Genomic DNA, 20323 nt, shown 5'->3' with positions numbered 1-20323 from the left:
AGCGTGGTGAATGGTGGTAGTGTGGTGATGGATGGTGGTAGTGTGGTGGTAGTGTGGTAAATGGTGGTAGTGATGGTTCTGGTGGTAGTGGCCGTGTGGTGAATGGTGGTAGTGTGGTGATGGATGGTGGTAGTGTGGTGGTAGTGTGGTGAATGGTGGTAGCAGTGTTGGCAGGTCTGCAGGCAAGAGATAAAACAAAATATATAAAACAAATAAAGGCATGTGATTGGTCGGTGCAAAGAGAAGTGGTGGGACTCTGATTGGCCCTTGAGTTTGGTAACAGCCAATGGTATGTACACAATATCAACGAAACATTCCATTGGTTGACATAAACACGAAAAAATAAAATAAAATAACAATAATAACAACAACAACAACTACAACAATAACAATAACAACAACAACAACTACAACAATAACAATAACAACAACAACAACTACAACAATAACAATAACAACAACAACAACTACAACAATAACAATAACAACAACAACAACTACAACAATAACAATAATAAACCTCATTTCTCTGCTTCACATAATTAAATAATTAATTAATTAAATATAAACACATTCAATAATAAAACCAAATCATCATTATTAAATATCACTTAAGGGTCACCAAACAACCTAACTACCATATCAAAATCAACCTTAAAGCTATACAATTACAGCATCTTAATGACTCTTTAACCTAATCACTCCTTAACCTTTCCTCACTGACTTGACTGATAACTCACCCCCCTCCCTCCCCCGAGGAATTATTTTTTCCTCATCTCTCGAATTTTTTTCCTCATCCCGAATAATTATTTTCCTCACCCTTCGATAATTCCCCCCCCCCACCCCCATCCCCCCCACGGATCTATTTCTTCCCTCTCTCGTGCGGCGCTGCCAGGCGTATATACATAGAGATTTTTTTATGTATGTATGTATGTATGTATGTATGTATGTATGTATATATGTAGGGGTAAAATTGGACACACACTGACCTGGTTTCTTGTGTCTGATGTGGCTTCCCCTGGACTTGTTTCGTACGTGTTTTTAAGTACAACACCAACCACCACCACCACCACCACAACAATCACAATCACCACAAGGACAATCTCAACAACAACCACCACCACCACAACCAACAACAATCACAAGGACAATCACAAAAACAACCACAAGGACAACCCCAACCAACTAACAGCCACCACCACAACCACCACCACTACCACAACCACCACCACCACTACCACAACCACCACAACCACCACCACTACCACAACTACCACCACCACAAGAGCAACAACAACCGCACCATTTCTCACCCCAACAATCCTGGTCTATTTTTCAGGTGTCAACGTGATAACGATTTTTCAGAGGTGGATCTACCTGAGGGAATAACATGAACTACCTCTTGCTCTCTCTCTCACTTTCTCTCTCTCTCTCACTTTCTCTTCTCTCTCTCACTTTCTTTCTCTCACTCTCTCTCTCACTTTCTCTCTCTCACTTTCTCTTCTCTCTCTTCTCTCTCTCACTTTCTCTTCTCTCTCTCTCACTTTCTCTCTCTCTCATTTTCTCTCTCTCATTTTCTCTCTCTCACTTTCTCACTTTCTCTCTCACTTTCTCTTTCTCTCTCTCCTTTCTCTCTCTGCTCTCTTCTCTCTCCCCACTTTCTCTCTCTCTCCTTTCTCTCTCTCACCTATCTCTCTTGCCTGCAGGGGGAGAATATCAACCTTCTCTCGACTTTCTCAATCTTTCTTTTTGTCTCTATCTCTTTTCATCCTCCTCTCTCTCTCATCATTAATGTTTCCCTTTCAGTCCCCTTCTGTTGAGTCCTTTTTCAACTCCCTCCCCTCTCTACTGTCTCATTACTCCTCCTCCCCTCTGCCTCTCCCCCAGTCTCCCTCGACTCATTCACTTAGCATTCTTTTTCTCCTCTTCCTCCTAACTCTTCTTCCTCTTCTTCTCTCCCCAACCTTACTTCCTCCTCTTCTCCCCCTAATTCTTCCTCCTCTTCTCCCCAACACCTCCCTAACTCCCCCCACCCTCCACCTCCCCTCCCTCACCTCCCTACCCCCCGTCTCCCCCCCCTCACCCTCCCCCCCTCCACCTCCCCCTACCCCCCCCTCACCTCCCCTACCCCCCCTCTTCCCCCCTACCCCCCCGTCCACCTCCCCTACCCCCTCACCCACCCCTACCCCCCTCCTGCCCCTACCCCCCCTCACCTCCCCTACCCCCTCCCCCCTACCCCCCTCACCTCCCCTACCCCACCTCCCCACCCCCCCACCTCCCCTACCCTCCCCCCCTCCCCTACCCCCCTCACCTCCCCTACCCCCCCTCACCTCCCCTACCCCCCCTCCACACCCTCCCCCCCCCCTCCTCCCCCACCCCCCCTCACCTCCGCAATTCCAAATACAACAACGCACACCATTAATTACCTTAACTAGCTGCCCATTATATAATAGTGGACGTCCAAGATACCATCATGTGTATCCAAGAGTTAATGAGGAGATTATAGACGATAATATGTGTATGTATGTATGTATGTATGTAAAACTGCACGAGAGGAACACAACATTAACATAGCCAGTGGCGGCCGTATATTCCTTACAGTAAATACATTATATCCGGCCTAAAATATCCTACACTACAACCAATGATAAATGGCTATCCGGCAGGGCATACCTGTTCTATCCGGCCGTGTTTAAATTCATCAGAACGGCCGCGGGTTATATATCCTGATGTTACCAGGCTGTTAAAATTGGCTGTGAGGAACCATGTTAAATATGGGGTTAGGTTAGGTTAGGTTAGGTTAGGTTACCAGTATGTTAGATTAGGTCAGATTAGATTAGATTTGGTTAGGTTAGGTTAGGTTACCAGTATGTTAGATTAGGTCAGATTAGATTATATTAGATTTGGTTAGGTTAGGTTAGGTTAGGTTACCAGTATGTTAGATTAGGTCAGATTAGATTAGATTTGGTTAGGTTAGGTGGAAATTAATCTGGATTGAACTTAAATCACCTTTCACTGAACTACCTAACACGAGATAACACTATACACGTGTCATTCCTGTATCACTCACCAAACATTAACAAAACAATGCATTTTTTCCCCCAGTATTAACTATGGCCTACAATATTATAAATTTTTTCAAACTTTTTCCACAATACAAATTATTAAACAGATTTACATACGATGTCCGAGCGTCATCCGTGATATTTAATATTTTTGTAAATCATGTAAAACAATGCATATTTCATTTGTAAATAACGCTTTTTAACATTACACACTTATGTTCACACTTACAATGCATACTAATGTTGTTATTGTACGGTTAGTCACATGTTAACATTGTTGTATACATATTAACCCTAATTAACACACAAATGTTTCTCAATTTAACATTTTATAACGATTAGCATTTCAACTTTAATATAACACAAACGTTCTAGGATCTAACATTCAAAACATATCACAAGTTAACATTTTACAAACATTCCCCCTAAACCATGAATTAACAACCTAAAACCTAACAAAATATTAACACATTTAACATTTCACAATTTAACATTTCTAATCCTTCATTATTACCAAAACTATTAAAAATACAAAACATTTTCAGGAAGAAAATATTAACATTTCAACATTCAGAACAAAAATTAACATTTCAGAAACCACTACTACCATAACTACCAACACTCAACCACTACCATTCCAACCATCACCACCTTAACTACTATCACTACTCCAACCACCACCAACCCAACCACAACACCACTACCATCCCAACCACCACCACCCTAACCACTATAACCACCTTAACTACTATCACTACTCCAACCACCACCAACCCAACCACAACACCACTACCATCCCAACTACCACCACCACCAACCACCCCATTCTCCCTCCATTAACCACAACCTCTCGTGTACTCACCCCAAAACTCAACCAAACACGACTAAGAACGACCGATACACTATGAACCACGTGAACGAAGCCTTCCCGGAGGTTCGAACCCCTGGCACTGACACACAAATGGTGGGAACTTGAGGATGCAATCGATCTCTCTCAGTTAAATGGAACAACTGGAATTCATTACAAAACTCGGAGATAAATGCCCACCAGAGGCATGAAATAGGCTGTTTAAATAGGAAAAATTGGCAGAACATAACAGGAACAGGAGGGAAAATGACCAGTTTATGAGAGGTTATGCTATGTGAGGTTAAGTTATGTTATGATAGGTCAGGTCAGGTCAGGTTAGTATAAACAAGTACCATTTTGTAAATACCAAAGAGACAGATATGGGGGTAATTTCGCACGTTAATGCGGGTGAAATAGTGATATGTGGGTTCTGTACTTTAGGTAAATAGGAATTTTGTCAAACTTACTGGAAAATATAGGGATATTCCGGTCACTTACGGTAAATAGTGGGAACTTTGTTTACTTACGACATAAACATGGAAATTCTGGCTACTTACGGTAAAGAAAGGCAAATTTTATCCACTTACGATAAAAAACAAAAATTATCCACTTGCGAAACAAAAAATTATCCACTTACGATAAAAAAAAAAAAAATTTAGTCGCGTTATGACCCAAAAAAAATGACCGGTAAAATTATCAAAATTGAGGGAAACTGAAAAACTGAAGTCAATTACTACCAGGTATTGCGGTAAATGGGGGTGAAATTCGTAGTTTTAAGATGTAATAAGAAATGGGACCCGGGCATACTAAAGACCGGGTATTCCTGAAGTAAACGGAGTTGACGGTATTCCCCACACACACGCACATACACAAAACACCTACCACAAAAAAAACACAACCCCACACATACACACACTCTCACAACACATTAAAACACACGTACACACAAACCTTAAAACACTCACACGAAAGGAACTCACCCATACAAACAGAAACAAACACGTACCCATACACACACAAACCCTAAAACACACACACATACACACAAACTCACACAAAAATATATAAAACACAGAAACAAACACGCACACATAACACAAAAAATACACAGAAACAAACACACTCAACACAAAAACCCACACACAGAAAAACACACCCCAAAACACACACACAAAACACAAACACACACACACACACAAAAAAAAGGTTCCCCTAGTTTTCATGGGAAATTTACCGAATCCGATCTACAAGAGCCATTTCGGTGAACTGGTATTTTCCCCCATCACAGAACACGGCCGTCGATTCAGGTCCCCACAACAACCAAGGGGGAGCCGGGAACGCAGCCTATCACTGAGTTTTGTAGACGAGGAAGGGGATTGAGTAGGGGGAAGGGGGGTGAAGGGGATGGGAGGGGAAGGGGTGGGAGGAGGGTGACGGGGTGGAGGAGGGTGACGGGTGAAGGGGGTGGACGGGGTGAAGGGGGTGGGAGGGTGAAGGATGGAAGGGGTGAAGGGGGTTAAAGGGGTGATAGAAGAGGAGAAAGGAAGCGGTGAAAAGAAAGAGAAAAGGATGACAAATGGAGGAAAATAAAGAAAGCAAAAATATAATAAATGAAGGAAATTTTAAGAGTAAGAGAGAGAGAGAGAAAAGAGAGAGAGAGAGAGAGGAGGCGAAGAGGCAAGGAAGAGACGCCGTAGCTTCAGGGTTCTGGGAAAGAAATGGAATAGGATCGGGTGGGGAGTGGGAAGGGTGAGTGGGGAAGGGTGAGTGGGGGAAGGGTGAGTGGGGGGTGAGTGGGTGGGTGAGATGGGCTACGGACTAATGGTGTCAGGAGACGCTACTGTGGTGGAAGATTGATGGTAGTGGTGATAGTGGTGGTACAAGGTGGTAGGGCAATGATCTGGTACTGAAATTCCTATACCTGTACTTGTATTACTTGTACCTGTACCTGTATCAACTTGCACCTGTACTTGTATTAACTTGTACCTGTACCTGTATCAACTTGTACCTGTACCTGTAATCCAACTTGTACCTGTACTTGTATTAACTTGTACCTGTACCTGTATCAACTTGTACCTGTACCTGTACCCACTTGTACCTGTACCTGTACCCACTTGTACCTGTACCTGTATTAACTTGTACCTGTACCTGTATTAACTTGTACCTGTACCTGTATCAACTTGTACCTGTACCTGTATCAACTTGTACCTGTACCTGTATTAACTTGTACCTGTACCTGTATCAACTGCACCTGTACCTGTATCAACTTGTACCTGTACCTGTATCAACTTTGTACCGTACCTGTACCTGTATCAACTTGTACCTGTACCTGTATCAACTTGTACCTGTACCTGTACCCACTTGTACCTGTACCTGTACCCACTTGTACCTTGTACCTGTATTAACTTGTACCTGTACCTGTATTAACTTGTACCTGTACCTGTATCAACTTGTACCTGTACCTGTATTAACCTGTACCTGTACCTGTATCAACTGTACCTTACCTGTATCAACTGTACCTGTACCTGTACCCACTTGTACCTGTACCTGTACCCACTTGTACCCGTACCTGCACCCACTTGTACCTACCTGTACACTCTGTACCTGTACCTGTATTAATCCTTGTACCTGTACCTGTATTAATCCAGGCCTGTACCTGTACCCACTTGTACCTGTACCTGTACCCACTTGTACCTGTACCTGTACCCACTTTACCTGTACCTGTATCAACTTGTACCTGTACCTGTATCCACTTGTACCTGTACCTGTATCAACTTGTACCTGTACCTGTATCAACCTTGTACCTGTACCTGTATCAACTTGTACCCATGTATCAACTTGTACCTGTACCTGTACCCACTTGTACCTGTACCTAATTCCACTCTGTACCTGTACCTGTATTAACTTGTACCTGTACCTGTACCTGTACCCACTTGTACCTGTATCATTCACTTGTACCTGTACCTGTACCCACTTGTACCTGTACCTGTACCCACTTGTACCTGTACCTGCACCCACTTGTACCTTACCCACTTGTACCTGTACCTGTATTAACTTGTACCTGTACCTGTACCCACTTGTACCTGTACCTGTATCAACTTGTACCTGTACCTGTACCCACTTGTACCTGTACCTGTATCAATCCTTGTACCTGTACCTGTATCAACTTGTACCTGTACCTGTACCTGTATCAACTTGTACCTGTACCTACAATGTACCTGTACCTGTACCCACTTGTACCTGTACCTGTATCAACTTCACCTGTACCTGTATCAACTTGTACCGTACCATCACCCTTGTACCTGTACTGTATTAACTTGTACCTGTACCTGTATCAACTTGTACCGTACCTGTACCTGCATCAACTTGTACCCGTACTCTCACTTGTACCTGTACCTGTACCCACTTGTACCTGTACCCACAACTTGTACCTGTACCTGTATTAACTTGTACCTGTACCTGTATCAACTTGTACCTGTACCTGTACCTGTATCAACTTGTACCTGTACCTGTATCAACTTGTACCTGTACCTGTATTAACTTGTACCTGTACCTGTACCCACTTGTACCTGCACCTGTATCAACTTTGTACCTGTACCTGTACCCACTTGTACCTGTACCTGCACCCACTTGTACCTGTACCTGTATCAACTTGTACCGTACCTCGTACCTGCATCAACTTGTACCTGTACCTGTACCCACTTGTACCTGTACCTGTACCCACTTGTACCTGTACCTGTATCAACTTGTACCTGTACCTGTACCCACTCTGTACCGTACTGCATCAACTTGTACCTGTACCTGTATTAACTTGTACCTGTACCTGTACCACTCTGTACCTGTACCTGTATTAACACCTGTACCCGTACCCACTTGTACCTGACCGTACCCACCCTATACCTGTACCTGTATCAACTTGACCTGTACCTGTATCAACCTTGTACCTGTACCTGTATCAACTTGTACCTGTACCTGTACCCACTTGTACCTGTACTTGTATCAACTTGTACCTGTACCTGTATTAACTTGTACCTGTACCTGTATTAACTTGTACCTGTACCTGTACCTGTACCTGTACCCACTTGTACCTTTCACCTGTATCAACTTGTACCTGTACCTGTATCTGTATTAACTTGTACCTGTACCTGCACCAATCTGTACCTGTACCTGCATTAACTTGTACCTGTACCTGTACCCACTCTTGTACCTGTACCTGTATCAACCTTGTACCGTACCTGTACCCACTTCCACCTGTACCCAACAATTGTACCTGTACCTATTACTTGTACCTGCACTAACAACTTGTACCTGTACCTGTATTAACTTGTACCTGTACCTGTACCCACCTTGTACTTGCACGTATCAACTTAATTGTACCTGTACCCACTTGTACCTGTACCTGTACCCACTTGTACCTGTACCTGTATCAAACTTGTACCTGTACCTGTACCCACTTGTACCTGTACCTGTACCCACTTGTACCTGTACCTGTATCAATTTGTACCTGTACCCACTTGTACCTGTACTTGTATCAACTTGTACCTGTACCTGCACCCACTATACCTGTACCTGTATTAACTTGTACCTGTACCTGTATTAACTTGTACCTGTACCTGTACCCACTTGTACCTGTACCTGTACCTGTATCAACTTGTACCTGTACCTGTCACCCACTTGTACCTGTACCTGTATCATCAACTTGTACCTGTACCTGTACCCACTTGTACCTGTAATCTGTATCAACTTGTACCTGTACCTGTATTAACTTGTACCGTACCTGTATAACTTGTACCTGTACCTGTATTAACTTGTACCTGTACTTGTATCAACTTGTACCTGTACCTGTACCCACTTGCATACCTGTACCTGTACCCACTTGTACCCGTACCTGTATCAACTGTACCTGTACCTGTACCCACTTGTACCTGTACCTGTATCAACTTGTACCTGTACCTGTACCCACTTGTACCTGTACCTGTATCAACCGACCTGTACCTTGCACCCACTGGTACCTGTACTTGTATCAACTTGTACCGTACTTGTATCAACTTGTACCTGTACCTGCATCAACTTGTACCTGTACCTGTACCCACTTTTGTACCCCGTATCAACTTGTACCTGTACCTGTATCAACTTGTACCTGTACCTGTATCAACTTGTCGTACCTGTATCAACTTACTACTTGTATCAACTTGCACCTGTACCTGTACCCACTTGTACCTGTACCTGTACCCACTTGTACCTGTACCTGTATCAACTTGTACCTGTACCTGTACCCACTTCAGACCTGTACCTGTATCAACTTGTACCTGTACCTGTATCAACTTGTACCTGTACCTGTAACAACTTGTACCTGTACCTGCATCAACTTGTACCTGTACTTGTATCAACTTGTACCTGTACCTGTATCAACTTGTACCTGTACCTGTATCAACTTGTACCGTACCTGTACCCACTTTGTACCTGTACCTGTATCAACTTGTACCTGTACCTGTATCAACCTGTACCTACCGTATCAACTTGTACCTGTACCTGTATCAACTTGTACCTGTACTTGTATCAACTTGCACCTGTACCTGTATCAACTTGTACCTGTACCTGTACCCACTTGTACCTGTACCTGTATCAACCTGTACCTGTACCTGTACCCACTTGTACCTGTACCTGTATTAACTTGTACCTGTACCTGTACCCACTTGTACCTGTACTTGTATCAACTTGTACCTGTACCTGTATTAACTTGTACCTGTACCTGTATTAACCTTGTACCTGTACCTGTACCCACTTGAACTGTACTTGTATCAACTTGTACTTGTACCTGTACCAACTTGTACCTGTACTTGTATCAACTTGTACCTGTACTTGTATCAACTTGTACCTGTACCTGTATCAACCTTGTACCTGTACCTGTACCCACTTGTACCTGTACCTGTATCAACTTGTACCTGTACCTGTATCAACTTGTACCTGTACCTGTACCCACTTGTACCTGTACCTGTATCAACTTGTACTTGTACCTGTACCCACTTGTACCTGTACCTGTATCAACTTGTACCTGTACCTGTATTAACTTGTACCTGTACCTGTATCAACCTGTACCTGTACCTGTACCCACTTGTACCTGTACCTGTATCAACTTGTACCTGTACCTGTACCCACTTCGTGCCTGTACCCACCACTTGTACCTGTACCTGTATCAACTTGTACCTGTACCTGTATTAACTTGTACCTGTACCTGTATCAACTTGTACCTGTACCTGTACCCACTTGTACCTGTACCTGTATTAACTTGTACCTGTACCTGTATCAACTTGTACCTGTACTTGTATCAACTTGTACCTGTACCTGTACCTGTATCAACTTGTACCTGTACCTGCATTAAACTTGTACCTGTACCTGTACCCACTTGTACTGTACCTGTACCCACTTGTACCTGTACCTGTATTAACTTGTACCTGTATTAACTTGTACCTGTACCTGTACCCACCCTTATACCTGTACCTGTATACTTGTACCTGTACCTGTATCAACTTGTACCTGTACTTGTATCAACTTGTACCTGTACCTGTACCCACTTGTACCTGTAATTTGTATTAACTTGTACCTGTATCAACTTGACCTGTACCTGTACCCACTTATACCTGTACCTGTATTAACTTGCACCTGTACCTGTACCCACTTGTACCTGGTATCAACTCCACCTGTACCTGTACCCACTTGTACCTGTACTTGTATCAACTTGTCGTACCTGTATCAACTTGTACCTGTACCTGTATCAACTTGTACCTGTACCTGCATCAACTTGCACCTGTACCCTGATCAACTTGCACCTGTATCAACCTGTACCTGTACCTGTATCAACTTGTACCTGTATCAACCTTGTACCTGTACCTGTATCAACTTGCACCTGTACCTGTATCAACCTGCACCTGTACCTGTATCAACTTGTACCTGTACCTGTATCAACTTGCACCTGTATCAACCTGTACCTGTACCTGTATCAACTTGTACCTGTATCAACTTGCACCTGTACCTGTATCAACTTGTACCTGTACCTGTATCAACTTGTACCTGTACTTGTATCAGCTTGTACCCGTACCTGTACCCACTTGTACCTGTACCTGTATCAACCTGTAACTTGTATCAACTTGTACCTGTACCCACTTGTACCTGTACCCACCTGTACCTGTACTTGTCATACACCCTCACTGTAATACGCTAACACCAACCACACATCAACAACAACAACCAAACAAATAAACAAATAAACAGATCCACATAATGATGGCCATTAGTGACGAAATTACCCGTTAATGGCTACCCTACCTGACTCATTAACTCCAACTACTTACTATATAATTTTTGGCTTCAGTAACTTGTAAATACCTGAATGTTTAACGCAACTAATGTTTATTTTTTATGTTATGCGTTATAGTATCTCATCTGTGTATTGTTATAACACCTACATTACAAATTACATTACGTTAATACAAAGTAAACATAAATTTATGGGGGTTTTTTGCGTATGGTTGTATATCACGTGAGAATAATTGACCAGTTGTATTATTCCATCTATGCTTGGTTTCATATACATATGGATATGTGTATGTTGAAGCAGTGTGTGTGTGTATGTTGAAGCAGTGTGTGTGTGTGTGTATGTTGAAGCATGTGTGTGTGTGTATGTTGAAGCAGTGTGTGTGTGTATGTTGAATGTGTGAACGGTGTGTGTATGTTGAGCAGTGTGTGTGTGTATGTTGAAGCAGTGTGTGTGTTGTATGTTGAAGCAGTGTGTGTGTGTGTGTATGTTGAACAGTGTGTGTGTGTATGTTGACAATGTGTGTGTGTGTGTATTTGAAGAAGTGTGTGTGTGTGTGTATGTTGAAGCAGTGTGTGTGTGTGTGTATGTTGAAGCAGTGTGTGTGTGTGTATGTTGAAGCAGTATGTGTGTGTGTGTGTGTATGTTGAAGCAGTGTGTGTGTGTGTATGTTGAAGCAGTGTGTGTGTGTGTGTGTATGTATGTTGAAGCAGTGTTTGTGTGTGTATGTTGAAGCAGTGTTTGTGTGTGTATGTTGAAGCAGTGTGTGTGTGTATATGTTGAAGCAGTGTGTGTGTGTGTGTATGTTGAACAGTGTGTGTGTGTGTGTATGTTGAAGCAGTGTGTGTGTGTGTGTATGTTGAAGCAGTGTGTGTGTGTGTGTGTGTATGTTGAAGCAGTGTGTGTGTGTGTTGAAGCAGTGTGTGTGTGTTATGTAGCAGTGTGTGTGTGTGTATGTTGAAGCAGTGTGTGTGTGTGTATGTTGAAGCAGTGTGTGTGTGTGTATGTTGAAGCAGTGTGTGTGTGTGTGTATGTTGAAGCAGTGTGTGTGTGTATGTTGAAGCAGTGTGTGTGTGTGTATGTTGAAGCAGTGTGTGTGTGTGTATGTTGAAGCAGTGTGTGTGTGTGTATGTTGAAGCAGTGTGTGTGTGTGTATATGTTGAAGCAGTGTGTGTGTGTATGTGTATGTTGAAGAAAGTGTGTGTGTGTGTGTGTGTGTGTGTATGTTGAAGCATGTGTGTGTGTGTGTGTATATGTTGAAGCAGTGTGTGTGTGTGTGTATGTTGAAGCAGTGTGTGTGTGTGTATAGAACAGTGTGTGTGTGTGTGTATGTTGAAGCAGTGTGTGTGTGTGTGTTTGAAGCAGTGTGTGTGTATGTTGAAGCAGTGTGTGTGTGTGTGTATGTTGAAGCAAGTGTGTGTGTGTGTGTGATGTTGAAGTAGTGTGTGTATGTGTATGTTGAAGCAGTGTGTGTTGTGTGTATGTTGAAGCAGTGTGTGTGTGTATGTTGAAGCAGTGTGTGTGTGTGTGTGTGTGTGTATGTTGAAGCAGTGTGTGTGTGTATGTTGAAGCAGTGTGTGTGTGTGTGTATGTTGAAGCAGTGTGTGTGTGTGTGTGTGTCTCCCCATCAGATAGTTAACCATTTTACCGATAGTTTCGTTCCTAAACAACCATTAACTATTTCCTATAACAAAATACAACAAGAACACTAATACATTATACAATATCAAATTTATTTAAAGTAAAATATGAAATAATCTGTTGGTTTAATATTTTCAAACTGGGATTTTTTTTTCCGCCTTTTAAAACAGCGTAATAAATAATAAATTCCTAAATAATCGTTTGTGATTTTGTGAGACGTTAAATTATACAAAGTTACAAGATTATATAAGATTATTTGAAGCTTTAAAGGTGGAGTTACAACTTGGAGGTCAACTTGGAGGTCAACTTTTATACTCACGGCCCGTCAACCTCACCTGTCCACCTGTGTACGTCTTCGGTGCCTCACAAAACTCAACGTAATTTAAATCTTCAAATTCCTCGCTTCCTATATCACGTAAGTCAATAGTAATAACACAAAGTTAATTACACACTATTGTCGATAATTGCAGTACGGAATTATTATATATTTTGGTGTATTTATGGGTGTAATTATTCAAAATATCACAAGAAAATTCACGAAGTTCGAACTCGACCATGGAAAGGTGTAACTAATTTACTGATGGCTGAACCTGCCGCTTACCTCACCCACCCTCCTCCTCTTTGATTGGGTCATCTCAACTCCTCTCTGGCCGCTAATTGGTCACTTTTGACTTTCATCTCCTCTGATTGGTCGCGTGTCAATTACCTGTTGGTTATAAAAAAAAATCCCAGTTACACACGATCATATGATTTACTTTTATTTAACGTAACACAAAAACCAAATACCTCCTTCAGTATTATTTTACACGTAATTATAGATAGATTTAATAATTACAAAGACAAATTATAGTTTTAAACGCCTTATATGTGGGGCCCTCAACCAAAATGACGGGCCCCCAACCAACATGACGGGACCCCAACCAACATGACGGGCAACCAACATGATGGCCCTAACCCAACATATGTGGGGCCTCAACCAACATATGGGCCCTCAACCAACATATGTGGGGCCCCAACCAACATATGTGGGCCCTCAACAAAATGACGGGCCCCCAACCAACATGGCGGGGCCTCAACCAACATATGTGGGCCTTCAACCATATGTGGGGCCCTCAACCAAAATGACGGGCCCCCAACCAACATGATGGCCCTCACCCATGGGGCCTCAACCAACATATGTGGGGCCCTCAACCAACATATGTGGGGCCCTCAACCAACATATGTGGGCCCTCAACCAACATATGTGGGGCCCTTAACCAACATATGTGGGCCCCTCAACCAACATGGCAGGTAAATGGATGTGTTTTATCAGATGAAAATTAACACTGATGCTGTGTACACTTTACGAGAGTAGATGCAAGCCGTGTACACCTTTATAATGATACGTACATGACTGCAGTGACGTGGTTAATACTCACACATACATACATACATACATACATACAGTACATACATACATACATACATACTCACACATACATACAAACATACATACATACATACTCACACATACATACATACATACATACACACTAAGGGTCATTAAGAGAGATTTATTACTAAACAGAGACTAATGGGTTGTTACTAATTACTGATGGTAATTAGGTGAGGGAAGGTGAGGGGAGGTGAGGGGGTGAGGGGAGGTGAGGGGGTGAGGGGAGGTGAGGGGGTGAGGGGAAGAGGGAAAAGAAAGGGGAAGGGGGAAAAGAAAGGGAAGGGGAAAGAAAGGGAAGGGGAAAAGAAAGGGGAGGGGGGAAAAGGGAGGGTTAGGTTAGGTTTTGAGTCTATAAAAATATCCCCCAAAAATTTAGTTAAACATGACGTGTAAATCCCATAGAGTTATTCGTCAATACTTTACTAAACGATTTATCGGTTTATCCTTATTCCCTTCTCTTTATCGGTTCGTCTTTATCCCCTTTATCGGTCTGTCTTTATCCCATTTATCGGTCTGTCTCTATTCTCTTTATCGGTCTGTCTCTATCCCCTTCCCTTTATCGGTCTGTCTCTATTCCCTTTATCGGTCTGTCTCTATTCCCTTTATCGGTCTGTCTCTATTCCCTTTATCGGTCTGTCTCTATTCCCTTTATCGATCTGTTCTATTCCCTTTATCGGTCTGTCTCTATTCTCTTTATCGGTCTGTCCCTATTCCCTTTATCGGTCTGTCTCTATTCGCTTTATCGGTCTGTCTCTATTCCCTTTATCGGTCTGTCTATTCGCTTTATCGGTCTGTTCTCTTTATCGGTCTGTTCTATTCTCTTTATCGGTCTGTCCCTATTCCTTTATCGGTCTGTTTCTATTCTCTTTATCGGTCTGTCCCTATTCCCTTTATCGGTCTGTTCATTCGCTTTATCGGTCTGTTCTATTCTCTTTATCGGTCTGTCTCTATTCCCTTTATCGGTCTGTCCCTATTCCCTTTATCGGTCTGTCTCTATTCGCTTTATCGGTCTGTCTCTATTCGCTTTATCGGTCTGTCTCTATTCCTTTATCGGTCTGTTCTTATTCTCTTTATCGGTATGTTCTATCCCTTCCCTTTATCGGTCTGTCTCTATTCCCTTTATCGGTCCGTTCTATTCCCTTTATCGGTCTGTCTCGATTCTTCGGTCCGGCCTCTTCCCTATCGATCTGTCTCTATTCTTTATCGGTCTGCCTCTACGTCCCCTATCGGTCTGTCTCTATTCGCTTTATCGGTCTGTCTCTATTCTCTTTATCGGTCTGTCTCTATTCCTTTATCGGTCTGTCTCTATTCTCTTTATCGGTCTGTCTCTATTCTCTTTATCGGTCTGTCTCTATTCTCTCTTTATCGGTCTGTCCCTATTCCCTTTATCGGTCTGTCTCTATTCTCTTTATCGGTCTGTCCCTTATTCCCTTTATCGGTCTGTCTCTATTCGCTTTATCGGTCTGTCTCTATTCTCTTTATCGGTCTGTTCTATTCCCTTTATCGGTCTGTCCCTTCCCTTTATCGGTCTGTCTCTATTCGCTTTATCGGTCTGTCTCTCATTCGCTTTATCGGTCTGTCTCTATTCGCTTTATCGGTCTGTCTCTATTCTCTTTATCGGTATGTCTTCATCCCTTCCCTTTATCGGTCTGTCTCTCATTCCTATCGGTCTGTCTCTATTCCCTTTATCGGTCTGTCTCGATTCTCTTTATCGGTCTGTCTTATTCCCTTTATCGATCTGTCTTCATTCTTTATCGGTCTGTCTTTATTCTTTTATCGGTCTGTCCCTATTCCTTTATCGGTCTGTTCCTCATTCGCTTTATCGGTCTGTCTCTATTCCCTTTATCGGTCTGTCTCTATTACCTTTTCGGTCTGTCTCTATTCCCTTTATCGGTCTGTCTCTCTAATCCTATTCTATATGGCTTGGTTACTTAGGCCCTAATAACTGTAGACTTTGGAACCTACAATAGCTTAGTTAGGGCCCAGTAGGACTAAGGGCTTAGAACTGGGGCCCACCTGACCAGCCAACCCAGAGGAGGCCCCTGAAACCTTCCACCAGGTGAGACCAGGTAAACAAACTAGTCATTAACATTCTTTTCCCGGCATTTCCTAAATCAGGTAATTATACAAAGGAACCTCCCATCCACAGCAGAATGTTAAAACACGTTCTCCTATGTGTGGGAGAGTGTTATAACGTTCTACTGTACGTGGGAGAATGTTAAAGACGTTCTACTGTACGTGGGAGAATGTTAAAGACGTTCTACTGCATGGGAGAATGTTAAAGACGTTCTACTGTACGTGGGAGAATGTAAAGACGTCCTACTGTACGTGGGAGAATGTTAAAGACGTTCTACTGTACGTGGAGAATGTTAAAGACGTTCTACTGTACGTGGGAGAATGTTAAAGACGTTCTACTGTACGTGGGAGAATGTTAAAGACGTTCTACTGTACGTGGGAGAATGTTAAAGACGTTCTACTGTACGTGGGAGAATGTTAAAGACGTTCTACTGTACGTGGGAGAATGTTAAAGACGTATTCTCTAACAATAGTGTATCTAAAATTAGTTAGTTCCGGGTTGACTCTTTCTCTCTCTCTCTCTAACCTTTCAACAGACAGACAGACAGACAGCACGACAGACAGACACACACACACAGACAGACACAGACACACACACACACACACACACACACACACACACCGCCGGCAAGCTTTACGGGTCATTAGATAATCAACCAGGCTATTACTGTTTGTACCTGGCACCACCTGCGTTACCCCTGGTTGATTAGGGGAGAGAGAGAGAGAGAGAGAGAGAGAGAGAGAGAGAGAGAGAGAGAGAGAGAGAGAGAGAGAGAGAGAGAGAGACGGGAAGGAAGAACACTTTTCAACTTTGTGTTTTATTGGGGAATCAGGTGACCCAGACCACTAGTACATAATATAAGACCAGGTTAGGTTAGGTTAGACCAGGTTAGGTTAGACCAGGTTAGGTTAGGTTAGACCAGGTTCATTGTGTTGTGTTGTGTATGTGTGTGTGTGTGTGTGTGTGTGTGTGTGTGTGTGTGTGTGTGTGTGTGTGTGTGTATGTGTGTGTGTGTGTGTGTGTGTATGTGTGTGTGTGTGTGTGTGTGTGTGTGTGTGTGTAGACCACCAGGAAAAGTATATATTATTAGTTCACCTGTGACTGTTAGTGTTGCTTCAGCAGGTCCCACAACACGTAGATGGGTGTGAAACATAAATGATTCACAGGTCTATTGTTTTGCTTTGTGTTGCTGCGTTTTTGTGTTTATTTTATACTTGAGTTGAAATAATAACTGGTTTATGGTAAATATTTATACATACATACATACATACATACATACATACATATTATTAGTCCTATCACCTTCCATGACACAATTCTACTGCCTGACTGTCTTTACATGACTGCCATTACCACAGTCATGCACACAGCTAACCTTGTCTGTCTGTCTGTCTGTCTGTCTGTCTGTCTGTCTCTTCCTCTGAGAAAAAAAAGGAAAGGTACAGGAGAGAGAGAGAGAGAGAGAGAGAGAGAGAGAGAGAGAATGGTTGGTTAAGGGAGGGAGAGAGGGAGGAAAGTGAGAGGTCAAGGGAGGGAGAGAGGAGGCAAAGTGGAGAGGGTCAAGGGAGGGAGAGAGGGAGGTAAAGTGAGAGGTTAAGGGAGGGGAGAGAGGGAGGTTAAGTGGAGAGGTTAAGGGAGGGAGAGAGGGAGGTTAAGGAGAGGTTAAGGGAGGGAGAGAGGAGGAAGTGAGAGGTTAGGAGGGAGAGAGGGAGGAAAGTGAGAGGTTAAGGGAGGGAGAGAGGGAGGTAAAGTGAAAGGTTAAGGGAGGGAGAGGGAGGTTAAGGGAGAGGTTAAGGGAGGGAGAGAGGGAGGTAAATGGAGAGGTTAAGGGAGGGAGAGAGGGAGGAAAGGAGAGGTTAGGAGGAAAACAAGAAGAGGAGGTAAAGGAGAGTAAAGGAGAGAAAAAAAAAGGGGTTAAGGAGAGGTTAAGGAGGAGAGAGGAGGTTAAGTGAGAGGTTAAGGGAGGGAGAGAGGGAGGAAGTGAGAGGAAAAAAAAAAAGGGAGAGAGGAGGAAGGAGAGGTTAAGGAGGAGAGAGGGAGGTAAAGTGGAGAGGTTAAGGGAGGAGAGAGGAGGAAAGTGAGAGGTTAGGAGGGAGAGAGGGAGGTTAAGGGAGAGGTTAAGGGAGGGAGAGAGGGAGGTAAAGGAGAGGTTAAGGGAGGGAGAGAGGGAGGTTAAGTGAGAGGTTGGGAGGGAGAGGAGGTAAGTGAAGGTAAGGGGAGAGAGGGTGAGGGCGGGCGTGTCGGGCAGAAGAAACAATGGCGCCCCGACAACTGAACTAAACTGTCCAGTCATTGTACAACAATAGGGGCGGAAACCGAGGGGGGAGAGGGGTGAGGGGTGGGGAGGATACATAAATGGGGGGGAGGAGGAGGGGAGGAGACGGGAGAAATGCGGAGAGGGAGGTAGAAAGAGTAGGGGGGGGCGGGGTGTTGGGAGGGAACGAATGAGAGGAGGAGGGAAGTGAATGGGGGAGGTGGGGGTGTAGGTGGGGGTGGAGGGGTGTAGGTGGGGTGGGGGGAGATAGGTTAGGTGTAAGGAATAGAAGGTGAAAATAAAAAAAAAAAGAGAGAGAGAGAGAGAGAGGACAATGGCACCACAGGAAGACAGACAGACAGACAGACAGACAGATAGACAGACAGATGCACCTGGAGGAGGAAGAAGACCACAAAGGACGTACAAGAAAGAATAAGTGGATAATTAACACACACACACACACACACACACACACACACACACACACACAATGTCTTTCTTGGACTCTACACCACATGCAGACGGTTCATGTAACTCTATCACGCGCTACATCCCCGAACACCCGTCTGAATATCACCCTGCTGACTCTAGTATGACACACACACACATACGTCCATAGCCCCACACACACACACACACACACACACACACACACACACACACACCACATACACACACACAACACACACACATGGAACAGTGTTGTGGCATAATGAACCAATCCATCAAGCTGCCGACCTGTTTACCCAATTGATGGTAGTCAATATATCTTCACTTTACTGCCTGCAATAAACTTGGGGTCGGCTCTACCACCACTATTAGTCCTACCACCACTACTAACATACAACCATCATCTATCGCCCTACTACCACCAATTACCACCACTACCATCACCCGTACCACCCCTACCACCATCACTTCCACCCTACCACCATCACTTCCACCACTACCATCACCCATACCACCCTCCCACTATCACTTCCACCCTCCCACCATCACTTCCACTACCATCACCCGTACCACCCTCCCACCATCACTTCCACCCCTACCACCATCACTTCCACCACTACCATCACCCGTACCACCTCCCACCATCACTTTCACCCTACAACCATCACTTCCACCACTACCATCACCCGTACCACCCCTCCCACCATCACTTTCACCCCTCCACCATCCCTTCCACCACTGCCATCACCCGTACCACCCCTACCACCATCACTTCCACCACTACCATCACCCGTACCAACCCTACCACCATCACTTCCACCACACCATCACCCGTACCACCTCCCACCATCACTTCCACCACTGCCATCACCCGTACCACCCCCTCCCACCATCACTTCCACCCTCCCACCATCACTTCCACCCCTCCCACCATCACTTCCACCACTACCATCACCCGTACCACCTCCCACCATCACTTCCACCCCTCCCACCATCATTCCACCACACCATCACTTCCACCACTACCATCACTTCCACCACTACCATCACCCGTACCACCCCTACCACCATCACTTCCACCACTACACACCCGTACCACCCCTACCAACCATCACTTCCACCCACTACCATCACCCGTACCACCCCTCCCACCATCACTTCCACCCCTACAACCATCACTTCCACCACTACCATCACCCGTACCACCCTCCCCATCATTCCACCCTCCCACCATCCCTT

At 44.0% G+C, this 20323-nt stretch overlaps 1 protein-coding gene across 17 annotated transcripts in view; it reads right to left on the bottom strand.

The window, feature by feature from the left end:
• Positions 1 to 20323, bottom strand: part of LOC121866676 (exocyst complex component 5-like) — a 176815-nt gene that overhangs the window by 93308 nt on the left and 63184 nt on the right. For 3 of the 17 annotated variants that reach the window (XM_042366377.1, XM_042366375.1, XM_042366376.1), the window contains exon 2: positions 13470 to 13574. The exons of 13 other annotated variants lie outside the window; for them this stretch is intronic. In XM_042366377.1, coding sequence (XP_042222311.1) covers positions 13470 to 13502 — 33 coding nt within the window. In that variant the 5' untranslated portion in view covers positions 13503 to 13574. Of the gene's footprint in view, positions 1 to 13469; positions 13575 to 20323 lie in introns of those variants that run through there. One more of the 17 variants, XR_006089002.1, reaches the window with a different exon arrangement.

Source organism: Homarus americanus, unplaced genomic scaffold (genome assembly GCF_018991925.1).
Source record: "Homarus americanus isolate GMGI-L3 unplaced genomic scaffold, GMGI_Hamer_2.0 scaffold20504, whole genome shotgun sequence".
NCBI classification, from domain to species: domain Eukaryota; kingdom Metazoa; phylum Arthropoda; class Malacostraca; order Decapoda; family Nephropidae; genus Homarus; species Homarus americanus.
The sequence above is the reverse complement of the archived record's forward strand: the minus strand, read 5'-3'. Positions and strand labels throughout refer to the sequence as shown.